The sequence below is a fragment of the Sminthopsis crassicaudata genome, chromosome 2 (genome assembly GCF_048593235.1).
Source record: "Sminthopsis crassicaudata isolate SCR6 chromosome 2, ASM4859323v1, whole genome shotgun sequence".
NCBI classification, from domain to species: Eukaryota; Metazoa; Chordata; class Mammalia; order Dasyuromorphia; family Dasyuridae; genus Sminthopsis; species Sminthopsis crassicaudata.
In genome coordinates this window covers 350,018,977-350,039,506 of record NC_133618.1, presented here as the reverse complement: position 1 = coordinate 350,039,506, position 20,530 = coordinate 350,018,977, and the positions used below count along the sequence as shown (strand labels likewise).

Sequence of the window (20,530 nt, the reverse complement as noted above, 5' to 3'; positions counted from 1 at the left end):
TTACTGATCAGGGAAATGCAAATTAAGACAACTCTGATGAAGAGATAATGACAAAAGTTGGAGGGGATGTGGGAAAACTGGGACACAGATGCATTGTTGGTGAAGTTGGTGAACTTTCTGAATATAGTTCCATATTGCTCTCCAGAATGTGTTCACATTCTGGAGAGCAATATGGAACTATATTCAGAAAGTTATCAAACTATACATACCATTTAATCCAGCAGTATTACTGGGCTTATATCCCAAAGATATATTAAAGAAGGGAAGGGACCTGTATGTGCAAAAATGTTTGTAACAACCCTTTTTGTAGTGGCTAGAAACTGGAAATTGAATGGATGCCCATCAATTGGGGAATGGCTGAGTAAATTGTGTTATATAAATGTTATGGAATATTATTGTTCTGTAAGAAACGACCAGCAGGATGAATTCAGAGAGGCTTGGAAAGACTTACATGAACTGATGCTAAATTAAATCAGCAGAACCAGGAGATCATTATACACTTCAACAATACTATATCAGGATCAATTCTGATGGAAGTGGCTATCTTCCATAATGAGAGGATCCAAATCAGTTCTAACTGATCAGTAATGAACAGAACCAGCTACACTCAGCAAAAGAACACTGGGAAATGAGTGTGGATCACAACATAGCATTTACAATCTTTTCTGTTATTGTTTGCTTGCATTTTTGTTTTTCTTCCCAGGTTATTTTTACCTTCTTTCTAAATCCAATTTTTCTTGTATAGCAAGACAACTGTATGCATATATTGTATTTAACGTATATTTTAACATATTTAACTTGTATGGGACTGCCTGCCATCTAGGAGAGGGAGTTGGAGGGAAGGAGGGGAAAAGTCGGAACAGAAGTTTTTGCAAGGGTCAATGTTGAAAAATTACTCATGCATATGTTTTGTCAATAAAAAGCTATAATAAAAATAAACAAACAAAAAATTACTTCTCTTCATATATTCACAGTCTAGCCAAATGAGCCTTCTTGTTGTAACTTACAAATGACATTCCATAACTTGCCTCTACTCCTCATGGCCTACTCATCATGTCTGGAATCTAATTCTTCTTCCCTTCAGCCTCTTGGTGTTCCTAGCTATGCATCGTCTTCTACAATGATTTTCTTGCTCCCTCAAAGCTACTCATTTACTTTCCTTTTCTCATATATGTCATACTGTTTCCCCCAGTAAAATGTACTCTTTCCAGAGACTGTTTTATTTTTGCTGCTAAGTTACCAATATCTAGCATAGAGTCTGGCCCAAGAATAGGTGCTTAATTAATAATTGTTAATCAAAAGGAAAGAAACTTAATGTGACTAGAACTAATCTGTACTTCTATATTAAATATAAATTAGAGAAAATTCTTGCTCAAAAACTTTAATTTCTTATATTTATTTCATGTTCACTGATATATAGAAAAAAACCATAAATCATAAAATCATCAAGAATCTGAAAGTTGATGAGATACAAATGGGCAAAACTTGTTATCCCCATTGGTTTGTTTAACAAATAGTCCATTCTGTTCTTTAACACTGAAGCATCCAGGAAAATAACATCTGAGCCATTCACAAAAACAAAGTCCAAGATGGTGAAGACCAAAGCTAACAGGGCAGCTCCTGCTCCTTCCTTAATGCCACTATTCACCATTATTGCACCCATAAGTAAAGGGCTGCAGAGCCTACTTTGTACCTTCTAGGGACAGGATTGGGTCCTCTTCCATATAGAACTTACTGCATATCCTGATATATACTCTCTATTCATTTGTTTATCAGGATGCACAAAAAGTGAAAAGACCCATTCTTTATTACACTGGGCAGATATCCTATAGGATTATCTGTGACACAAGAATTCCACCAGGGAGATGGAATGGATTAGTGGCAATTTGTACTGATAGGAAAATTAATCACCTCCACAGATCTGTGATTTCAAACTATTTCAAGATTTTACATAATTATTTGCTTTACTCACCGCAAACATTTTCATTAATAATTCTTGTTGTTCTTTTATTGCCTGATTTTTAGTGCTTTCTTCATATTCATAGCTATTTTCAGCTAAGTAATCAAGGTGATTATGAAAAATAACTGAACGCCAAAATTGTTCCTTAAAAGAAAAATAAAAGAAATATTTGTAAATTACTGATTTGTTTCATCACTTTCTAGGAATATCTCAATTATCTGTCTTCACATATAAATCTTTAGTATATGTTTTCTTGATATAGCCCTTCTTCTAAATAAACTGCAGGACAAAAAAAAAAAAAAAAAAAAAATTCTGGAAAAGTTACTTCACTATATCTTTATTTTATTTCTCCAACTAGATTATAGTTTCATGATGCAAACATTTGGATAGTATCTTCTTTTAAGTCTTTATCTTCTAAAAGTCTATCATCATATCTATATGAAAGAGCCTCTAAATCAATACTTAGTAGCCTTACTTGAACTTCACTATGAATTCTTGAGACATCAATGTAACAAGATAATTTTGCTTGATACATCTGTAAATCAAACTTCTTAGAAGGGATCCAAGACTGAATCATTTTATCTTCCAAATCCATATTAAACCACATCAGAGAACCCACTGTATTAAATCAGTGCTGTTCTGAAGACGATTAATCAGTATTTAACAAACATTTCTCAAATTCAATGCAGATGCTTTATTTTCACATACCTCCATTTGTCCTTTTTCAGTTGCAAGCTGACAATAAGGAAGCTGAAATGATAATATAGCTACAGCAGGTCGAGGAAGAGTAGGAGGAAAACGAGATCCTTTACAAGGAATGCACCTGTTGACAAGGGAAAAACGTTTTACATTGCTAAAACCACTAAAATATAAGTTCCCCTTTATGCCTTTAACAATGAATATTTGATAAGTAAAAGTTTCTGACATGAATTAAATTTAAGTATTATTAATATTTTACACAGGAACTTGTCTGCTTTACATACAGTAAGATAAACAGCAAATCTGCTAATAAACTCTTAAGTGAAATTAGCTTTCTTAATATTTGCCCAAACAAATTGTCATAGGCATTTGGGGATTAAAATTAAAAAGCATGAAAATTATAGACTTTTACAAGACTCATTAGCATTAGGTTAATTGAGAGTGTGCCTTTTCTCTGGACACATTCCTTCTTGCTCTTTCCTGGAAACATGCATACTGTATGCTTTCAAACCCCCTTCTCAGAAAATAATCTAGCATCTCTCTGCTTAAAATACCATTTACTGGTAGGATAAAACAAATGTACCTTAATGAAACTTCATATTCTTCCTAAAAAACCCATGACTTTTGATGGTTTCAGTGAACTGAACTAGTGTAGATAAGTCTTGGATATCTCTCACACTGACTTAAGAGAACAAACACAGAACTTGGAAAAATTTGGATATAGCAAATGTCAGGCAACAATAATACAACATATCAGCAGAAGGTGCAATATGTTTTCCATTGGTTTGGACTTTTAATCAATTAAGCTGTCATGTGCTTTCTTAAGTGCCAGAGATATAAAGCTAAAAGTTAAAACAATTTCTTATTAGATTAGAGAGGTTTATATTCTAACCCTATTTATATAGAAGTGCCTCTTAAAAGTGAAATTTAAGACAGTGTACTCTTGAAGGGGGAAAAGTCAAATATAGTAAAAGCTACTGAGATACCACTACACCTACTATACACCTGTCAGATTGGCTAGAATGACAGGGAAAGATAATGCGCAGTGTTGGAGGGGGTGTGGGAAAACAGGGACACTGATACATTGTTGGTGGAATTGTGAGTACATCCAGCCATTCTGGAGAGCAATTTGGAACTATGCTCATAAAAGTTATCAAACTTTTTGCATGCCCTTTGAACCAGCAGTGTTACTACTGGGGTTATATCCCAAAGAGATTTTAAAGAAGGGAAAGAGACCTGTATGTGCAAAATTATGTTTGTGGCAGTCCTCTTTGTAGTGGCCAGAAACTGGAAACTACGTGGATGCCCATCGATTGGAGAATGGCTGAATAAATTGTAGTATATGAAATTATTGTTCTGTAAGAAATGACCAGCAGGATGATTTCAGAAAGGCCTGGAGAGACTTACATGAACTGATGCTGAGTGAAATGAGCAGGACCAGAAGATCATTATATACTTCAACAACAATATTATATGATGATCAATTCTGATGGACATGGCCCTCTTCAACAATGAGATGAACCAAATCAGTTCCAATAAAGCAGTAATGAACTGGACCAGTTACATCCAAGGAAAGAACTCTGGGAGATGACTATGAACCACTACATAGAATTCCCAATCCCTCTATTTTTGTCTGCCTGCATTTTTGATTTCCTTCACAGCAAATTGTACACTATTTCAAAGTCCAATTCTTTTTGTACAGCAAAATAATTGTTTGGACATGTATACATTGGACATATATATTGTATTTAACTTATACTTTAACATATTTAACATGTATTGATCAACCTGCCATCTGGGGGAAGGGGTGGGGGGAAAGAGGGGAAAAGTTGGAACAAAAGGTTTTGCAATTGTCAATGCTGAAAAACTACCTATGCATATATCTTGTAAATAAAAAGCTATAATAATTTTTTTTAAATATAGTAAGAGCTAGTCTTTAAACTATTACTATCTTCTCTATTTTAAAATTTTCTTCACAAATAACTTTAAGCCCAACTGTCAGTCAACAAACATGTATTAAGTGCCAAGCAGTGAGGATAAAAGAAAGTCAAAAAATAACAAACAAAATGCAAAAAACTAGACCCTGCTTTTAAAAAGTTCATAATAAAATCAGAGAGAAAACATGTAAAAAAGCAAATATAGGATAAATCTGAGAAGGAAGAGACTAGCAAGATCAGAAAAGGTTTATAAATAAATCTTAGGGTGCTACATAAATGCTAGTTATCATTATTATCTCTCTGTAACCTGGTAATACATAACAGCAATCAAAAACTATTCACAACATTTAAAATGGTATTCACTCTGTATTTCAAGAAAATGACTCAAAATAAGTAACAAAATTGAAGGAAAAAAAAGAAAAATAAGAAAACAAACAACAAAAACACAAAAAAGATTGCACAAAAGATCTAATTATAATTGGAAAAAAAAGATATATGTTTTAGCCAGCTGTGATACTGATATAGCTAGAATATTTTATTTAATCCATTGAAATGTATTTTAAAATATAAATTACAAAAAGATAATAAGATAGCTTTAGTTTACTATGTACATCATATTTTAAAATGTAAAAATATGTGTACTAAAGAGAAAGGAATTTTAAGCAATGTAAATAGCTTAATGTTTAATTTTTTATAAAGTTACTTAAATTCCTAATTAAAAACAAATAAACGTTTAAAAGAAATGCTTAATTTAAATACTCTTATAACAACAAAAATTATTTCTTCCAACAGATGTTCACAAACACCTATTTTAAATCAATGTGCTACAATGACTCACATTACAGTAGATTTTTAGACATGAAAAGCACTCTAAGATCATCTAATATAACCAAACCTCCTATTTCTTTAATAAGTGACAAAATAGGCTAGGAAAAGCAAAATGAGTTGCCTCAGTAGATAAATATAAACCTTCTTTCATAAGGGTTTGATGAATAATAATAAAGAATATTTGATAACATTTCTTTCTTGAAATAGCAAGAGGGAAAAGAAAGCCATGTTATTACTAATACATTTTGGGATGAAAGAATAATGTGAAGAAATGAAATGAGATTTAATAAACACAAAATTACTTCAAATATCTCCTGATTAAATGCGTAATACACTACCTACAGTTATGGGTTTAGCCTCTTGGGCTTCATGTATTAATCAAGGAAGAGACATGAAATTATGGATGAAAAAAGTTTTTGTTAACGTTCACAGAGAATTATTAATATTACATTAGAATTTTCAAGAAATTTCAAGAAATAACAAATACCAAATAATCTTTAAGTAAGGCCTAAGATTAGAGAATGATTTATTGAAATTAGGATTTCATTTCTATAGGAAACTTTTCAGGTAAGAAAATAAGCTAACCAATGTAAATCAGCTCCTTCTCTGCAAAGTCTTAGAGAACTTTCTAGATACTAAGAGGTTAAATGAGTTACCTAGGATCATACATCCAATAATAAAAACTACAATGAAACTAGTAGCAATATGCATCAGAGGCAGCTGACCAGCTAGCTCTCCCCATTGACTGTTCACTGTGCTGACTATCTACCTTTCAGATATTGAGCTTAAAAAAAGTACACATTTCTATTTCAAAAGAGACAACAGTAAAACTAGTCAATATCAATAAACTGCTATAACTGTAAGTTATAAAGTGACCAATAGTAATTACTAAAAATTTTAAAAGGCAAAGAATACAGGCAAGAAAAGTGTGTTTAAATTATGGCAAAGATTTAGCTTAAATGTAAGGAAGAAATCTTTAATAACAAAGATAGCTCATGTTAGATTTACATAAAATCAGGCTGGCTATTGCAAAAGAACATGGAATTCTTTTTCCTATTAAAAAAAAAAAAAGCCACAGGAAGTCACTGTATGAAGAAAAAGGAGTGTTTAAAGTACAATAAGGATTTAGGCACTGCACTGTTTTTATTTTAATTGTTTTTCACAAAGAAGAGATCAATCCAATCTGGATTAGGGAGGTGTCAGAAATGAATGAGATAGATAAAAGGCATCAATAAAAAAGAATTTAAATAATAAAAACAAATTTCCCCTCCACCAAAAAAAAAAAAAAAAAAAAAAAAATCAAATCTTTCCCAAGAAAAATGGAACTAAATGAAATAATCTAAATTCTAAATAATCTAAAGTCTAAGTAAAAACAAGGGATATCTACCTCTTGGATTTGTGGAGAAGGAAGGAAATTTATGGCCAAAAAGGAACTAGAGAATATTATGAAATGCAAAATGGATTTTTTAAAATGATAACTTTTTATTGACAGAACATATGCATGGGTAATTTTTTTACAACATTATCCCTTGCACTCACTTCTGTTCTGACTTTTCCCTTCCCTCCCTTTACCCCCTACCCTAGATGACAGGCAGTCTCATACATGTTAAATGTTATAGTATATCAGAACCGTACAGTTTTCTTGTTGCACAAGAACAATTGGATTCAGAAGGTAAAAATAACCTGGGAAGAAAAACAAAAATGCAAGTAGTCCACATTCATTTCCCAGCGTTCCTTCTCTGGCTGTAGCTGATTCTGTCCATCGTGGATTAATTGGATCTGAATTAGATCTTCTCTTTGTTGAAGATATTCACTTCCATCAGAATACATCCTCATACAGTATTGTTGTTGAAGTGTATAATGATCTCCTGGTTCTGCTCATTTCATTCAGCATCAGTTCATGAAAGTCTTTCCAAGCCTGCTGGTCATTTCTTACAGAACAATTCATATAACACAATTATATATATTCCGTAACATTCATATAACACAATTTACCCAACCATTCTCCAAATGATGGGCATTCATTTTCCAGTTTCTAGCCACTACAAAAAGGGCTGCCACAAACATTTTGGCACATACAGGTCCCTTTGCCTTCTTTAGTATCTCAGTAGTAACAATCCTGGATCAAAGGATATGCACAGTTTGATAACTTTTGGGGTATAATTCCAAATTGCTCTTCAGAATGGTTGGATTCATTCACAACTCCACCAACAATGCATCAGTGTCCCAGTTTTTCCACATCCCCTCCAACATTCATCATTATTTTTTCCTGTCATCTTAGCCAATCTGAGAGATATGTAGTGTATTCGGAGTTGTCTTAATTTGCATTTCTCTGATCAATAGTGATCTGGAACACCCTTTCATATGAGTAGAAATAGTTTCAATTTCATCATCTGAAAATTATCTGTTCATATCCTTTGACCAAAATGGCTAATTTTGATTAAATTAAAAAGGTTTTGTACAAACAAAACCAATGCAAGCAAGACTAGAAGGAAAACAAAAACTGGAGGGAATTTTTTTTTTTTAACCTCTAAGCGCTCTGATAAAAGCCTCATTTCTAAAATATATAGAGAATTGACTCAAATTTATAAGAAGTGACAAATGTTCAAAGGATATGAACAATTTTCAGATGAAAAAATACCATTTCTAGTCATATGAAAAAATGCTTTAAATTTCTATTAATTAGAGAAATGAAAATTGCAACAACTCTGAGGTGCACCTCTCAGACTGGCTAAGATGACAGAAGATAATGATAAATGTTGGAGGGAATGTGGGAAACTGAGACACTAATACATTGTTGGCGGAGTTTGAGCTAATCCAAACATTCTGGAGAATAATTTGGAATTATGCCCAAAGGGCTATCAAACTGTGCATACTCCTTGACTCAGCAGGGTCTGTATCCCAAAGAGATCATAAAAAAAGAGGAAAGGACCCACATGTGCAAAAATGTTTGTAGCAACCCTTTTTATAATGGGAAGAAACTGGAAAATGATTGTATGCTCATCAGTTGGGAAATGACAATTATGATATATGAATGTTATGGAATATCATTATTTTTTAAGAAACTATCACCAGGATGATTTCAAAAAGGCCTGGAAAGACTTACATTAAGCTGATGTATATAAAGTGAGCAGAACCAAGAGAACAGTGCACATAGCAAGAACAAAATTATGTAATGATCAATTATGATGGACTTCGTTCTTTTCAACAATGAGGTGAATCAGGCCAATTTCAATAGACTTGTGATGGAGAGAGCCATCTGTATCCAGAAAGAAGACTGAATATGGATCCTAATATAGTATTTTCACCTTTTTTGTTGTTGTTTACTTGCTTTCTTTCTCATTTTATTTTCTTTTTGATCTAATTTTTCTCATGTAGCATAATAAATGTGGAAATATGTTTAGAAGAATTGCACATGTCCAACCTATATTGAATCACATGCTATCTAGGGAAAGAAGTTAAGGGGAAAGGAAGGAGAAAAATTTAGAACACAAGGATTTTTTTTCTTTTTCTTTTTTTTCAAATTTCTTTTTTTAAAAAATAATTTTATAACTATGCATTTTTGACAGTATATATGCATGAGTAATTTTTTATAACATTATCCCTTGTATTCATTTTTCCAGATTTCCCCCTCTCCCTCTACTCCCTCCCCTAGATGACAGGCAATCTCATGCATTTTACATATGTTACAGTATAACCTAGATATAATATATGGAACACAAGGATTTTCAAGGGTGAATGTTGAAAACTATCTTTGCATATACTTAGAAAATAAAAAGCTATTAAAAAAATGTAATAATACAGTCTGAATAAAATACAAAGCTTGGTGTGTTTTAATGGAACAAAATTACAAATATGAATCCAACTTCTTATATATTTTTAAAAAAGAAAATAAACTCTAACATCAACAGTGGGAAAGGCTAGTATGGTACTATAACAATAGATTCCTATCACTAAAAAGAAGTAACTGATTCTTAACAAATCAAATCTTTTAATTCTGAAAAGGGGTGAGAAAATGTGAAGACAAAGAATTAAAAATCTCTTTAAATAATCTATCCCCAAACACTAAACATTCCAAATATCTTTAAAAAATTAAATTAAATTTTTTAAAAATAGCCTTTCTGGGCACTCAGTTAGTACTCAGAATGGTGTTATTTCCTATTTGTTCCCATCTCCAAATACTGAATAAACATTTTGGATCACAGATTTATTGTTAAAAGGACTTTAGAATTTGTCTAGTTCGATTTCTTTATTTTTAAATATTAAGAAACTGAGATCTAGAAAATCTAACTGGCTTGCCCAAAGTTTCAAAGATATTAAGGCTCTTTCTTTGACTTCAAATCCAGAATTCTGTTCTAATATAGCTCTTTATGTAGCATCATGAGGACTAAAGTGATGAATGCAAATGTGGTGATTCCTCTGTCACTGACAATGATGGAATACATTTTGAAAGCCATTTCGATAGCCTATTTGTAAAGACCTGCAATCAATGTTATTTTCTTCAACCAATCTCTCTCCAAGATTAATTTGTTTATTTTGTTATATATATATTGTTTTATATATTCTATAGATAAGACCTCTACAGAAGCAGAGCACATGCCAGTATTTATTGGCAGAAAACATTCTTCAGTGGTCGCATCAATCCTTGTAGCAATGAGATCACAAATTTGGTGTATACATTTTTTTTTGCACATATATTTTTTGGTGACTTTTTTTTTTAAACTTATTCTCTTTTACTCCTCATTCTCCAATTCGTTGCCAAATTCTGATGATTTTATCTTTGTAAGATCTGCCACCTTTTCTTGTCTGATAACTGCTACTACTCTGATCCAGGCCCTCAACAATTCATATATTAGCTATTCTGCAACAGCCTCTAATGAGTCTGCCTACTTCAACTCTCTTCCAATTTATTTCATTCTCCAACACAGCTATGAAAGTAATTTTCTTAAAGTTCAGATTTGACCACGGCACACATCTTATTTTTATTAACTTTGGTGTACTCTTATTGAAGAGGGGACCCCAAAACTTTAAAAATCCTTGAAGGAGAAAATCTTCAACTCTGACTCAGTAAAGGACCCCATCCAAGGGAAAGCAAACAAGACAGTTTCATTGGGTTATCTAGCAAAGGAATTCCAATCCTATAGAATTGAAGAAACTCACTGAATTCCGGCTCAAGCTGAAACCCAGCTTGCATGCAGATGGACCTTGGCAGCTCCCTTTGCTGCCAAGACTTTCTGTCCACTGAGAACTGCATTCTTAGTGCAAAACTCCATTTTCCATAGATCTGCCCACTGGAATAAAATTCATTTCCAATATTATTCTCTCTTAATCCACACCTATTTCCCTAACCAGACTTTATGCCTCTCTGTCAGGATTTCTTACCTTACTTCCCAATCCCCATAATAAAATCTCTTTTATCAATCTAGGTTTTCGAGTTTGTAAATTCCTTTACAGATAATCTCTGCACCGCCAGAAGGAAGTTCCCCAAAACTCCCTATCCTTTGTGCTGAATTCCAAGGGGGTGCTGGGGAGCCAAACCCTCTCCATTTGGTTCCCTGAAACCGGAACCTGCCACTAGACCTTATCATTTAACTCTCTGACCACCAGAAATTCTATTATCACTTTGGTTCCCTAACTCTAGACCTTATCACTATCACCTTCAAGAACAAATATAAAATCTTTGGCATTCAAAGCCCTTCATGGCTTACCTCATTACCCCCACTAGTGATCCAATAACAGTGGCCTCCTTGCTGTTCTTCAAACAAGAGACTCTCACGACTATGAGTATTTTCACTTGTTCCTCAACTCTGAAATGCTTGCCCTCCTCTCATCTTCACTTCTTCACTTCCCTAGTTTCCTTCTAGTTTCAGATAAAATCTTAACCTCTAAAGGAAGCCTTTCTTATTCTATCTTCATTCTAGTGTCTTTAACTTGTTGATTATTTATCCTGCATTTTAATTTGTTTATAAATAATTGTTTGCATAATGTCTCCCCAAATAGAGTGTGAGCTCCTTGAGGGCAGAAGCTACTTTTCTCTTTTCTTTGAATCCTCAAGACATAGTCTGCACCTGGCATTTAAATATTTACTGACAGATTTGATATTGATAAAATGTAAAAATAGTCCACTAAGAGTAGAGAGATTTTATTTATTTATATGTGAAATACCAAATACAGTGCCTGGATAAGTTCACAACCTAGTTTCTTTGCAAAATAGGAGGTAAGCCTGTCATGCCAAAAATCAAGGATGCCTAATAGAATGAGAATATCTTGTTCTCTCTTGTCTGCTGAAAATTAACAAAGAAAAATGGCACTCATTAGGCCATTCTCTGTGAATAAAAGTTAAATGATACACAAAAGTAAAACTATACTGAGGTGATATTTGGTTGGGAAGACAAGGGAAAGAAAGGAAAGGAAGAAAAGGTAGTAATATAAATAAGATATTTAGAACTATTGCTCTAAATCACAAAGGGATTTTAGAACCTTCTGTGCTGAGTTTAGGAGAAATAAAATTGGAAAGTCTATTTTCTTTTTTTTTTTTTTTTCCTTTTCAGGTTTTCTCAGAATTTTATTCAGAGCAAGCACTTAAAATGGGATATCAGAAAGAAAGGATGTATATCAGAGATATTTTGCCTCATTGTGCCCAGGAGGAAGAGAGATAAAATGGGGATAACAGAAAAGCAGGAGTATAAGGACCAAGCCATGATTCTAACAGACTATTCCTACCTGGAGTAGGTAATGAAATTACTTTGTGAGGCTGTTTCTTGGGATTCCTATCATGTTTGTAGATAAATGTGGGGAAGGAAAATCCAGAGGTGGGGAGGGGGATGGGGAAGAATAGTGGGTATCCATATAGGTAGGGAAATGAGGATGGACATATTTTAAGCCTAGATTCCGGGGTAGCATTCTTAGATCCATGGATGCTGGGTAATAGATGTTGGGGTGTTAGAGATCTTCTGTGGAGTATAATCTCCTAAAGTCTATTTTATTCTCCCTTTCAGCAGCAACATTAGGGAGGAATCCCAACTCAAGTCAATATTTAGTATTTATTAGCACCTTTATTAAAAAAAAAACAAAACAAAAACTGATAGGGCAAAACTTTTGAACTAATAGCTATAAAGAAGCTTAGGGAATCATCTATACATTTCAATCATTTGTGTTAACTATAGCTCCTCATAATGACAGATAATCAAGTAATCTATCTAATCAACAATTCATGATTTTTGAAAAAAAATTACCAGAACTAAGGAACTCTGTTCATCATAGCATAAATGGAAGACCATGATGAGCAAAGAGTCTCTTACTTCATGACTGAATTAACATTGCACAATGATGCTATTGTCATACCTTGCGAAATTAATATACTTCCATTCAACTTTCAAACCATCTGTAGAAAATGTTAAACAAGAAAAGTAATGAATTCTAATTTGGAATAAGGAGGGCAAGTACAGTGATTGAATTAGCAAGAATAAATGACAATAAATACTTATGTATTATTTCAAAGTAATTTTCATCAAAGGAAAAAGAAAAGATTAGTTTGTAATATTATCTAATATTTCACCTTAGCTGCTGAGGGTTTTCATGGATGCCAACTACCCAGTAATGATCAGATTTTCCTTTGCAATGCTCTTTGGTATTACATATGGGAGTCCATGTATTGCCAAGTTTTCTGTTTAACATTCGCACGATGCCCTCTGAATCCACATAACAAGGAGAACCTATTTACAAATTAAAAAATAATTTTGTAATAGATGAAATATAGATGTAGCTATTTACTAGGCAATCAATACATACTTAAGAAACAGCTTCATATTTGAAACTTAAAGAATAAAAGAGGCTAAAGAGCAAATGATTAAATCTTGTTATTTAAAAAGTCACACTTAATTATAGATGGTAGTTATTTTCCTATAACAATGACACACAATGATATATTCCCTAATATCTATCATATACAATGAAAATAAAAACACAGAGGAAAAAACAATAGTTTTGGTAAAAATTATGCCACCTGCTGGAAGATAATACACTTGATTGTGAAAAAAAAGTGCTTTACAAACTTCAAAGCATTAAATGTATTATTTTCCAATAGGCGGCATAATTTTGAGGTCCAAAGTGCAACTAGAGGCTAATAAATAGTGTAACAACTCAACAGTTACTGAGAAAGAAACTGAGGCTTACAGAAGTTAAGGTAAATTGCTCACTATCATACATCTAGGAAACAGCACAAATGGAACCCGGAGTCACACCTTCTGTCTCTGAGTTTTTTGTTTTTTTTTTATTAAAGTATATGAAATATGAAAAGTCTCTTGTTAAAAATCTAACAACAAAAATAATTTGTATTTAACTAGTACTTTCTTTAAAATTATCACACAGGTAATCTTAGAGAAATTCCCAGAGTCAAACCTTAGAATTACCTCGTTCTCTACCCAGATCTACACTCCTTATATAAAACCCAAAATTATCTCTTCTCCCAAAAAATTCTCATACCTTTGCTATCTGAATTCAATTAGGATCTAATAAACTCTTGTTAAGTTAAAAGTATACAAATTCAAAGTATCATTAGTTCAATTAAGTGATAATTAGTGTGTGTATGTGTATATATGTATATATGTAGTATAGTATAGTATAGTATAGTATAGTATAGTATAGTATAGTATAGTATAGTATAGTATAGTATAGTATAGATCTATTCAGAAAGCTAGCCCTGAAATTGACTACATTTTCTGCTGAAAGTCCTGTAAAACTAACAATTCTAATAATCATTCTAATGTATGTTGTGTTTCAGCAGTTTCTGAGATCAGGACTTTCAGGTAAAAAAGTATTGCTCATCTTTGTATTTCTATATTTGATCACTCAAAAACTGATAATAATAACTGAATAATCCCTGAAACATTTTTTTTAATTCATCAAGATTCTATTAAGGGAAAAATAGCATTTCAATCAAGTAAGAGTATTAAAATGAAGGAATTCTGGACCAGCAAAGATAAATGAGTAGGAAGCCATAGGACAATCCAAATCTCTGCCAAAACAAAGACATGCACAACAACAAACTATGTAGTGATCTGAAAATCCAGGAAGAAACCTAAGTGGCTCAGGCCTGGTCAGATAAACAGTCTGAAACTTACAGGAACTAGGAAAAGAGATTTCAGCCAGGAAGACTTGCATAGAACCTTCAGCAAAGGAAGGTCTTAGACACAGCTTAGCTGGGGGCTGAAACTAAATAGCAGGCAAAGAGTAAAAACAAAAGCCAAGAACAGACAGTTCCACAGTTCCCAAAACAGGGTCACTGATTCACCTACAAACTTGAAATAAACAAGAGTAAGTAATCAAGAACAAGATTATACTTCTGTCATTGTACTTGCAAAAATTTCAAGCTAACTGATCAGTAGAAACTGGAGCTTACCATCAATGACAAGATTTCCTCAACTAAAAGTTACACCTTGGCTAAAAAGTCAACAAAGATGTCTGGAAGAGCTTTCTAAAAATCATACCATAAAGTAAATGAGATCACCAAAGGAAATAATTAGGAGAGAGAACTCTAGGAAAAAAAAAAACAAACCTTGGAAAGAGATTAATAGCTTATAACAAGAGATACAAAATTTTACCCAATTAACAAACTATCTGAAAATCAGAATGGATCAAGAATCAGAAAAAATATATTAGGCCTGGGAAAAAGGAAGAAAATCTCAAGCACAAGAGTTGAGAGAAATATTAACAGTAAGTATGGTTGAGCAAATGAAAGGGACTATAATTCATATACTTTGTATATGCAAGTAGAAAATTATGCAAGTAAGGAAGAAGGGGTGAAAGAATCTCACTTTCATTTAAACTGGTCAAGGAGGGCTTAAAAACTTTGGGCATAGGACAGCTAGGTGGCACAGTGGATAGAGCACCAGCCCTAAAGTCAGGAGGACCTGAGTTCAAATGTGGCCTCAGACACTTAACATTTCCTAGTTGTGTGACCCTGAGCAAGTCACTTAACCCAATTGCCTCAGCAAAAAAAAAAAAACAAACAAAACAAAACAAAACTTGGGGATAGAAATACTTTGAACTCAACAAAGAAGTAGGAAAAGGGAAAAGGTGAAGGAGAAATAAGATGGAAGATAGACTTCAGAGAGTCAGGCTTTATGTAATAATAACCAATCCAAATTCCAATCTTAGAGGGTGGAACATTAAGGGCTTTTTAAAAGAAAAAAAAAAAGGATAAGAAGCTGTGTGTAAATGAGAAAAGAACAGGGGTAGATTTTATCAAGCACAGATCACTGGTACTAACTATACTAGTCCTAACCCTCACTATTGTCTTCATCTTAGTAAAGAAGTTAACTGGAAACAAAGAGAAGGAAAAGTATAACCAAATTAGATACAAGGAAATAAACAATGATAATAAATGTGAACATGAATAGAAAAGATAATAGCAGGAAGGCCTAGAAGTAGAATCTAACAATATATTCTTTATAAGAAAAAAAAAACTTAAAACAAAAGATTCATATAAAGTTCAAATAAAAGGCTAGAGCAAATGTATTATGCTTCAACTTAACTTGAAAAAGGAAATAGCAATCATGATAACAAATAAGGAAAAAGCAAAAAGTGACTTGGATAAAAGAAATAAAGAGAAAAATTATTATGCTGCCAAGTATCATACACACTGCATTAAATGCTAATACTGTATCTATACACATACCACAGAATGGCAAAATATATTTTTGTTTCTTTGCTAATTAATGTATTTTCCCCAATTACATTCAAAACAAAAAAAAATTTTTTTACATGTTTCAAAACTTTGAGTTCTAGATTATCTCCCTTATCCCCCCACACAATTAAGAAACCACTTATGAGGTTATGCAAAACATTTATATAAAAGTCAAATTGTCAAAAAAAAAAAAAAAAAAAAAAAAGATCTTCCACTCTAATAAAAATAAAAATCTGAAGAAAAAATGACTTTTTTAAAAAAAGGAGAATGCTTCAATCTATATTCAGAGACAATCAATCAGTTCCTTCTCTGAGAATGGATAAGATTCTTCATCATAAGTCCTTCAGAATAGTCATGGATGACTGTACTACTAAGAATAGCAAAGTCATTCACAGCTGATCATCCCAGAATATTGCTATTAAACTGTACATTTCATTTTGCTTGAGTTCATGGAGGGCTTTTCAAGGTTTTTTTGCTTCCTGGGAGCATACTGTTTATCATTTCCCATAGAACAATAATATTCTGTGTTCCCACAGAACAATAATATTTCTTTCTTTTTTTTTTTTTTTTTTTTGAGGCTGGGGTTAAGTGACTTGCCCAGGGTCACACAGCTAGGAAGTTAAGTGTCTGAGACCATATTTGAACTTGGGTCCTCCTGAATTCAAGGCTGGTGCTCTATCCACTGCGCCACTTAGCTGCCCCTGAACAATAATATTTCTAAACATACATCACAGTTTATTGAGCTATTCCCTAATTGATGGGCATTCCCTTAATTTCAAGGGTGTTTTTTTTTTTTGCCCTGAGAGCTATGAATAGTGTTTGTATATTCCTTTTTTTCCCCGAATCAATTTGAGTATTCATGTCAACTATTTGTGTTGTTAGGTCAAAGGATATATATGAATTTATACTCCTTTGAATTTATATCTCCTTTTGAGATCGTATCTTTTGATCATTTATCAACTGGGGCATGGTTATTATGTTTGAGAAATGAGGCCTTATCAGAAAAACTTGCTTCCAAATTATTTTTACAATTGTTATTGCTAACTATATTTTCCCCCATTTATTCTTTCCTTTCACTCAGTCTCTCCTCAAAAGTGACCACTCCTTCCCCCAACATGCCCTCTCTTTTATCATCCTTTCTTGCTTCCCACATCCCATCTCTCCTATTTTCCTGCAGGGTAAGATAGATTTCTATACCCCTTTTGAATATGTTTATGTTATATCCTTTGAGCCTCTCTTTCTTTCTTTCTTTCTCTCTCTCTCTCGTTCTCTCTCTTTTAAATGGCAGATAATGGCAAAATATCTTAAAGAAAAAGTTAAACTAATTACCAGAATGAAAAATAAAACTAATAGGTAGGGACCTCAAAGTACCCCTTTCAGACATAAACAAATATAACTTAAAAAAAAAAAAAAAAAGAAGAAGAAAGAAATCAAGGTCCTAAAAAGAATTTTAAAGTTAAATTTATAAAGTTAAATGCTAGTTTTCCAGTTTCTCTACTGGATGGAAATGAAAGTAAAATATGTATTTTTCAATGGTACCTAGCATCTTTACAAAAACTATGTATTACAGCATTAAAAATTCACAAAGATGGACAGAAAAACAGAAATATTTACACTGTCTTTTACTTGGCCACAATGCAATAAAAATGGTAGGCAGTAAAGGAATAGTGATAGGACTTAATTAGAGGGGACTCTCAGCAATAGTGGCCTTCTGATTGGGAGACAGATCACACATCTCCCACATACCAATCCAGAAAAATCATGAAGTTTACATCAAACTGAATAAAAATGAAGAAATCCAATGAAAAATTAAAGTAAACAATTTATTACTTCCCAGAAATGCACAAAAGATCAATCAGAAGCCCAAGAGCAAAAGCAAAATGGCCACCAGCAAATCAGTGCTAACAAAACATAATATCACAACATGACTAGAGGCGGACCAAGAACAGAGATAGCTTGCAAATGTCTATGTCAAGAGAATACAAGAATAAAAAGCTCCACCAAGAAAGTCAAAGGATGGGAAAGTTGAAAACTCCAGGGTACAACAAAGGGCAACATGTAGCAATTTGCAAGACTTTACAGCATTTGAATAATGCTGTATCCAATAGCACATCAGATAGATAGGCTTGAAAGTCTTTGAGGTCTGACCTGAGAAAACTGAGAACTTTAAAGATCCAATGCTCTGAACCTTGGTGGTATAGAAAGTGATTAATCCCGGGAGGTACCTCAGTTCAGAACCTAGACAATTAAAGGCTCTATCAATGCCTTTTACTAACCAGACTTTAACCTTGCAATAAACCTTGTTTTTACCCTTCTAGGTTTTCAAGCCTGTAAAATTCATTTACAGGGGACTCTCAGCACCGGATTTTGATTTAACTTTGTATCCTTGCGCAGAATCCTAAGGAGTTGCAGGGGAGCTCCATGTGACTCCCTGTACCCCAATCCTGCCACTAGACCTCAATTAATCCTATTGAGGTATATACGTCACCATTAGGTATTTATCTCATCAGAAGGAACTAGAAGAATAATAAAAAGCTTAGAAGAAAGTATGGCAAAATTACCCAAAAGATGAATTTCCTGAAAAGTAGAATGGAAATCAATGTTTTCAAGAAATATTAGAACAAAATAAAAAATATATATATAAGTGATATTTCCTAAAAGCAAAATTTAAAAGTTTAAGGTGAAATAATTTAAGAATCATTGGTCTACCTAAAAATAATGACCTTATAAAACAACATGGACACTATGTTTCAAGAAATCATTAAAGAAAATCCTCCAATTCTATTTGAACCAGAGGGCAAATTAAAGATAAAATGAATTTATTAGTTGCTGCCTGAAAGACAGTCCAAAAGGAAAAGTCTCAGAAATATCATAGCCCAAACCCAAAACACCAAAGAAAAAAATACTACAAACATTCATCAGTTTACTACAGTCACAATCACACAGATCTGGCAACTATAGTATAGCATAAACAGGGGCTGTTTTTAGAATAAAATATTCCAAAAAGCAAAAGATACAGGCTTAAAATGAAAAATAACTTAAGTGCAATACTAACTATAATCCTACAGAGAGAAAAACAACAACAACAAACCTTTAATGGAAAAGAATACTTCAAAGCATTTCTGGGGGAAAAAAAAAAAAAAAGACAAAAGCAACACAAGAACTATGAAATAAAAATATAAAATCCAGAGAAACTCAAAAAAGTAAATATATTTGGGCAATGAGAAGGAGCTGTAAGGGGGAAACAACCAGGATTAGTAAAGGGGAAAAGGGGAGTGGTGGTACTTAAGAAGAGAATAAGAAATAAGCAAAACAAAACTTCCAAATTATAAACAGGTGATTAAAAAGGGAAAAAAGAATTAGAATCTAAGTGTCTTACATAACTTCTTAGACAACTAGGGAATGGCTTGTGGCATATGAATGTAATAAACTATATTATCATGTCATAAGAGATAAAAGACAATTTCAGAGGTTCTTAATGTGAACTGACACAGTAGAGTAAGATAGACCAGAAAAACAATTTATAAAAGGACAGCAACATTGTAAAGAAAATTAATTTTGAAAGATTTAACAATTCTGATCAATGTAATAACTAGCCATGTCTCAAGAAGAACTATGATAAAGGTGAAAGAGTTGATGAAGACAAAAAGAAAAAAAGAGATATGTATTTTTGTAAAAAGCCATAATGTGGATTGATTTTACTTTACTCTGCACATTTGTTACAAAGGTCTTTAAAAATTTCTCTCACTTTTTGATCAGATGTGTGGACTAATAAACTAGTGATTTAAAGAAAGAGGAAAGCCAAAGCACCAGTACCAAAAGTGAAAAATGAGCAATCATAACAAGTGAATAAAGAAAATTAGAAACTATTTTGCCTAAGTAAAAATAAAACCAAGAGCTAAAATAAATGTTTACATAATTTATAAAAATGTCTAGATTACTGTAACAAGAAATAGATAATATAAATAATAATTTCAGAAAAATAAAATGAACAAGGCATAAATGAAACTACCAGAGTAGTTCTAATATTAATTCTAATATTAAATAAACCATTCTAATATTAAATAAAATGATAACAAAATTAGAAAAAGATAGGATTTAACCAAATTCTTTCCATGATAGAAACAGGGAGAGTCAAAACAGAGAAAACCATAGAATATAGAACAGAAAAACATAGGAAATAGAATCGATAATGAACATTAACACAAAATTTTAAAATAAAGTATTAACAAAGAGACTACAACAATCTATCACAAAGATCACATAGTAGGCCCAAGCTAGATTTAAACTGGGAATATAGGAATAATACAAAATAATAAAAAACTATGCACATAATAGACCATATTAATAACAACAAAAATAATTATTATATCAATAGATGCAGAAAAGAGCTTTTGAAAAAATGCAATACTAATTTTC

The 20,530-nt window shown here is 32.5% G+C and overlaps 1 protein-coding gene across 5 annotated transcripts in view; it reads right to left on the bottom strand.

The window, feature by feature from the left end:
• Positions 1–20,530, bottom strand: part of WDHD1 (WD repeat and HMG-box DNA binding protein 1) — a 115,823-nt gene that overhangs the window by 35,556 nt on the left and 59,737 nt on the right. For all 5 annotated transcript variants that reach the window (XM_074290756.1, XM_074290754.1, XM_074290753.1 and 2 more), the window contains 3 exons: positions 12,983–13,139; positions 2,669–2,783; positions 1,973–2,104 (listed from right to left, as the gene is read on the bottom strand). In XM_074290756.1, the coding sequence (XP_074146857.1) occupies positions 1,973–2,104; positions 2,669–2,783; positions 12,983–13,139 (404 nt within the window). The remainder of the gene's footprint in view (positions 1–1,972; positions 2,105–2,668; positions 2,784–12,982; positions 13,140–20,530) is intronic.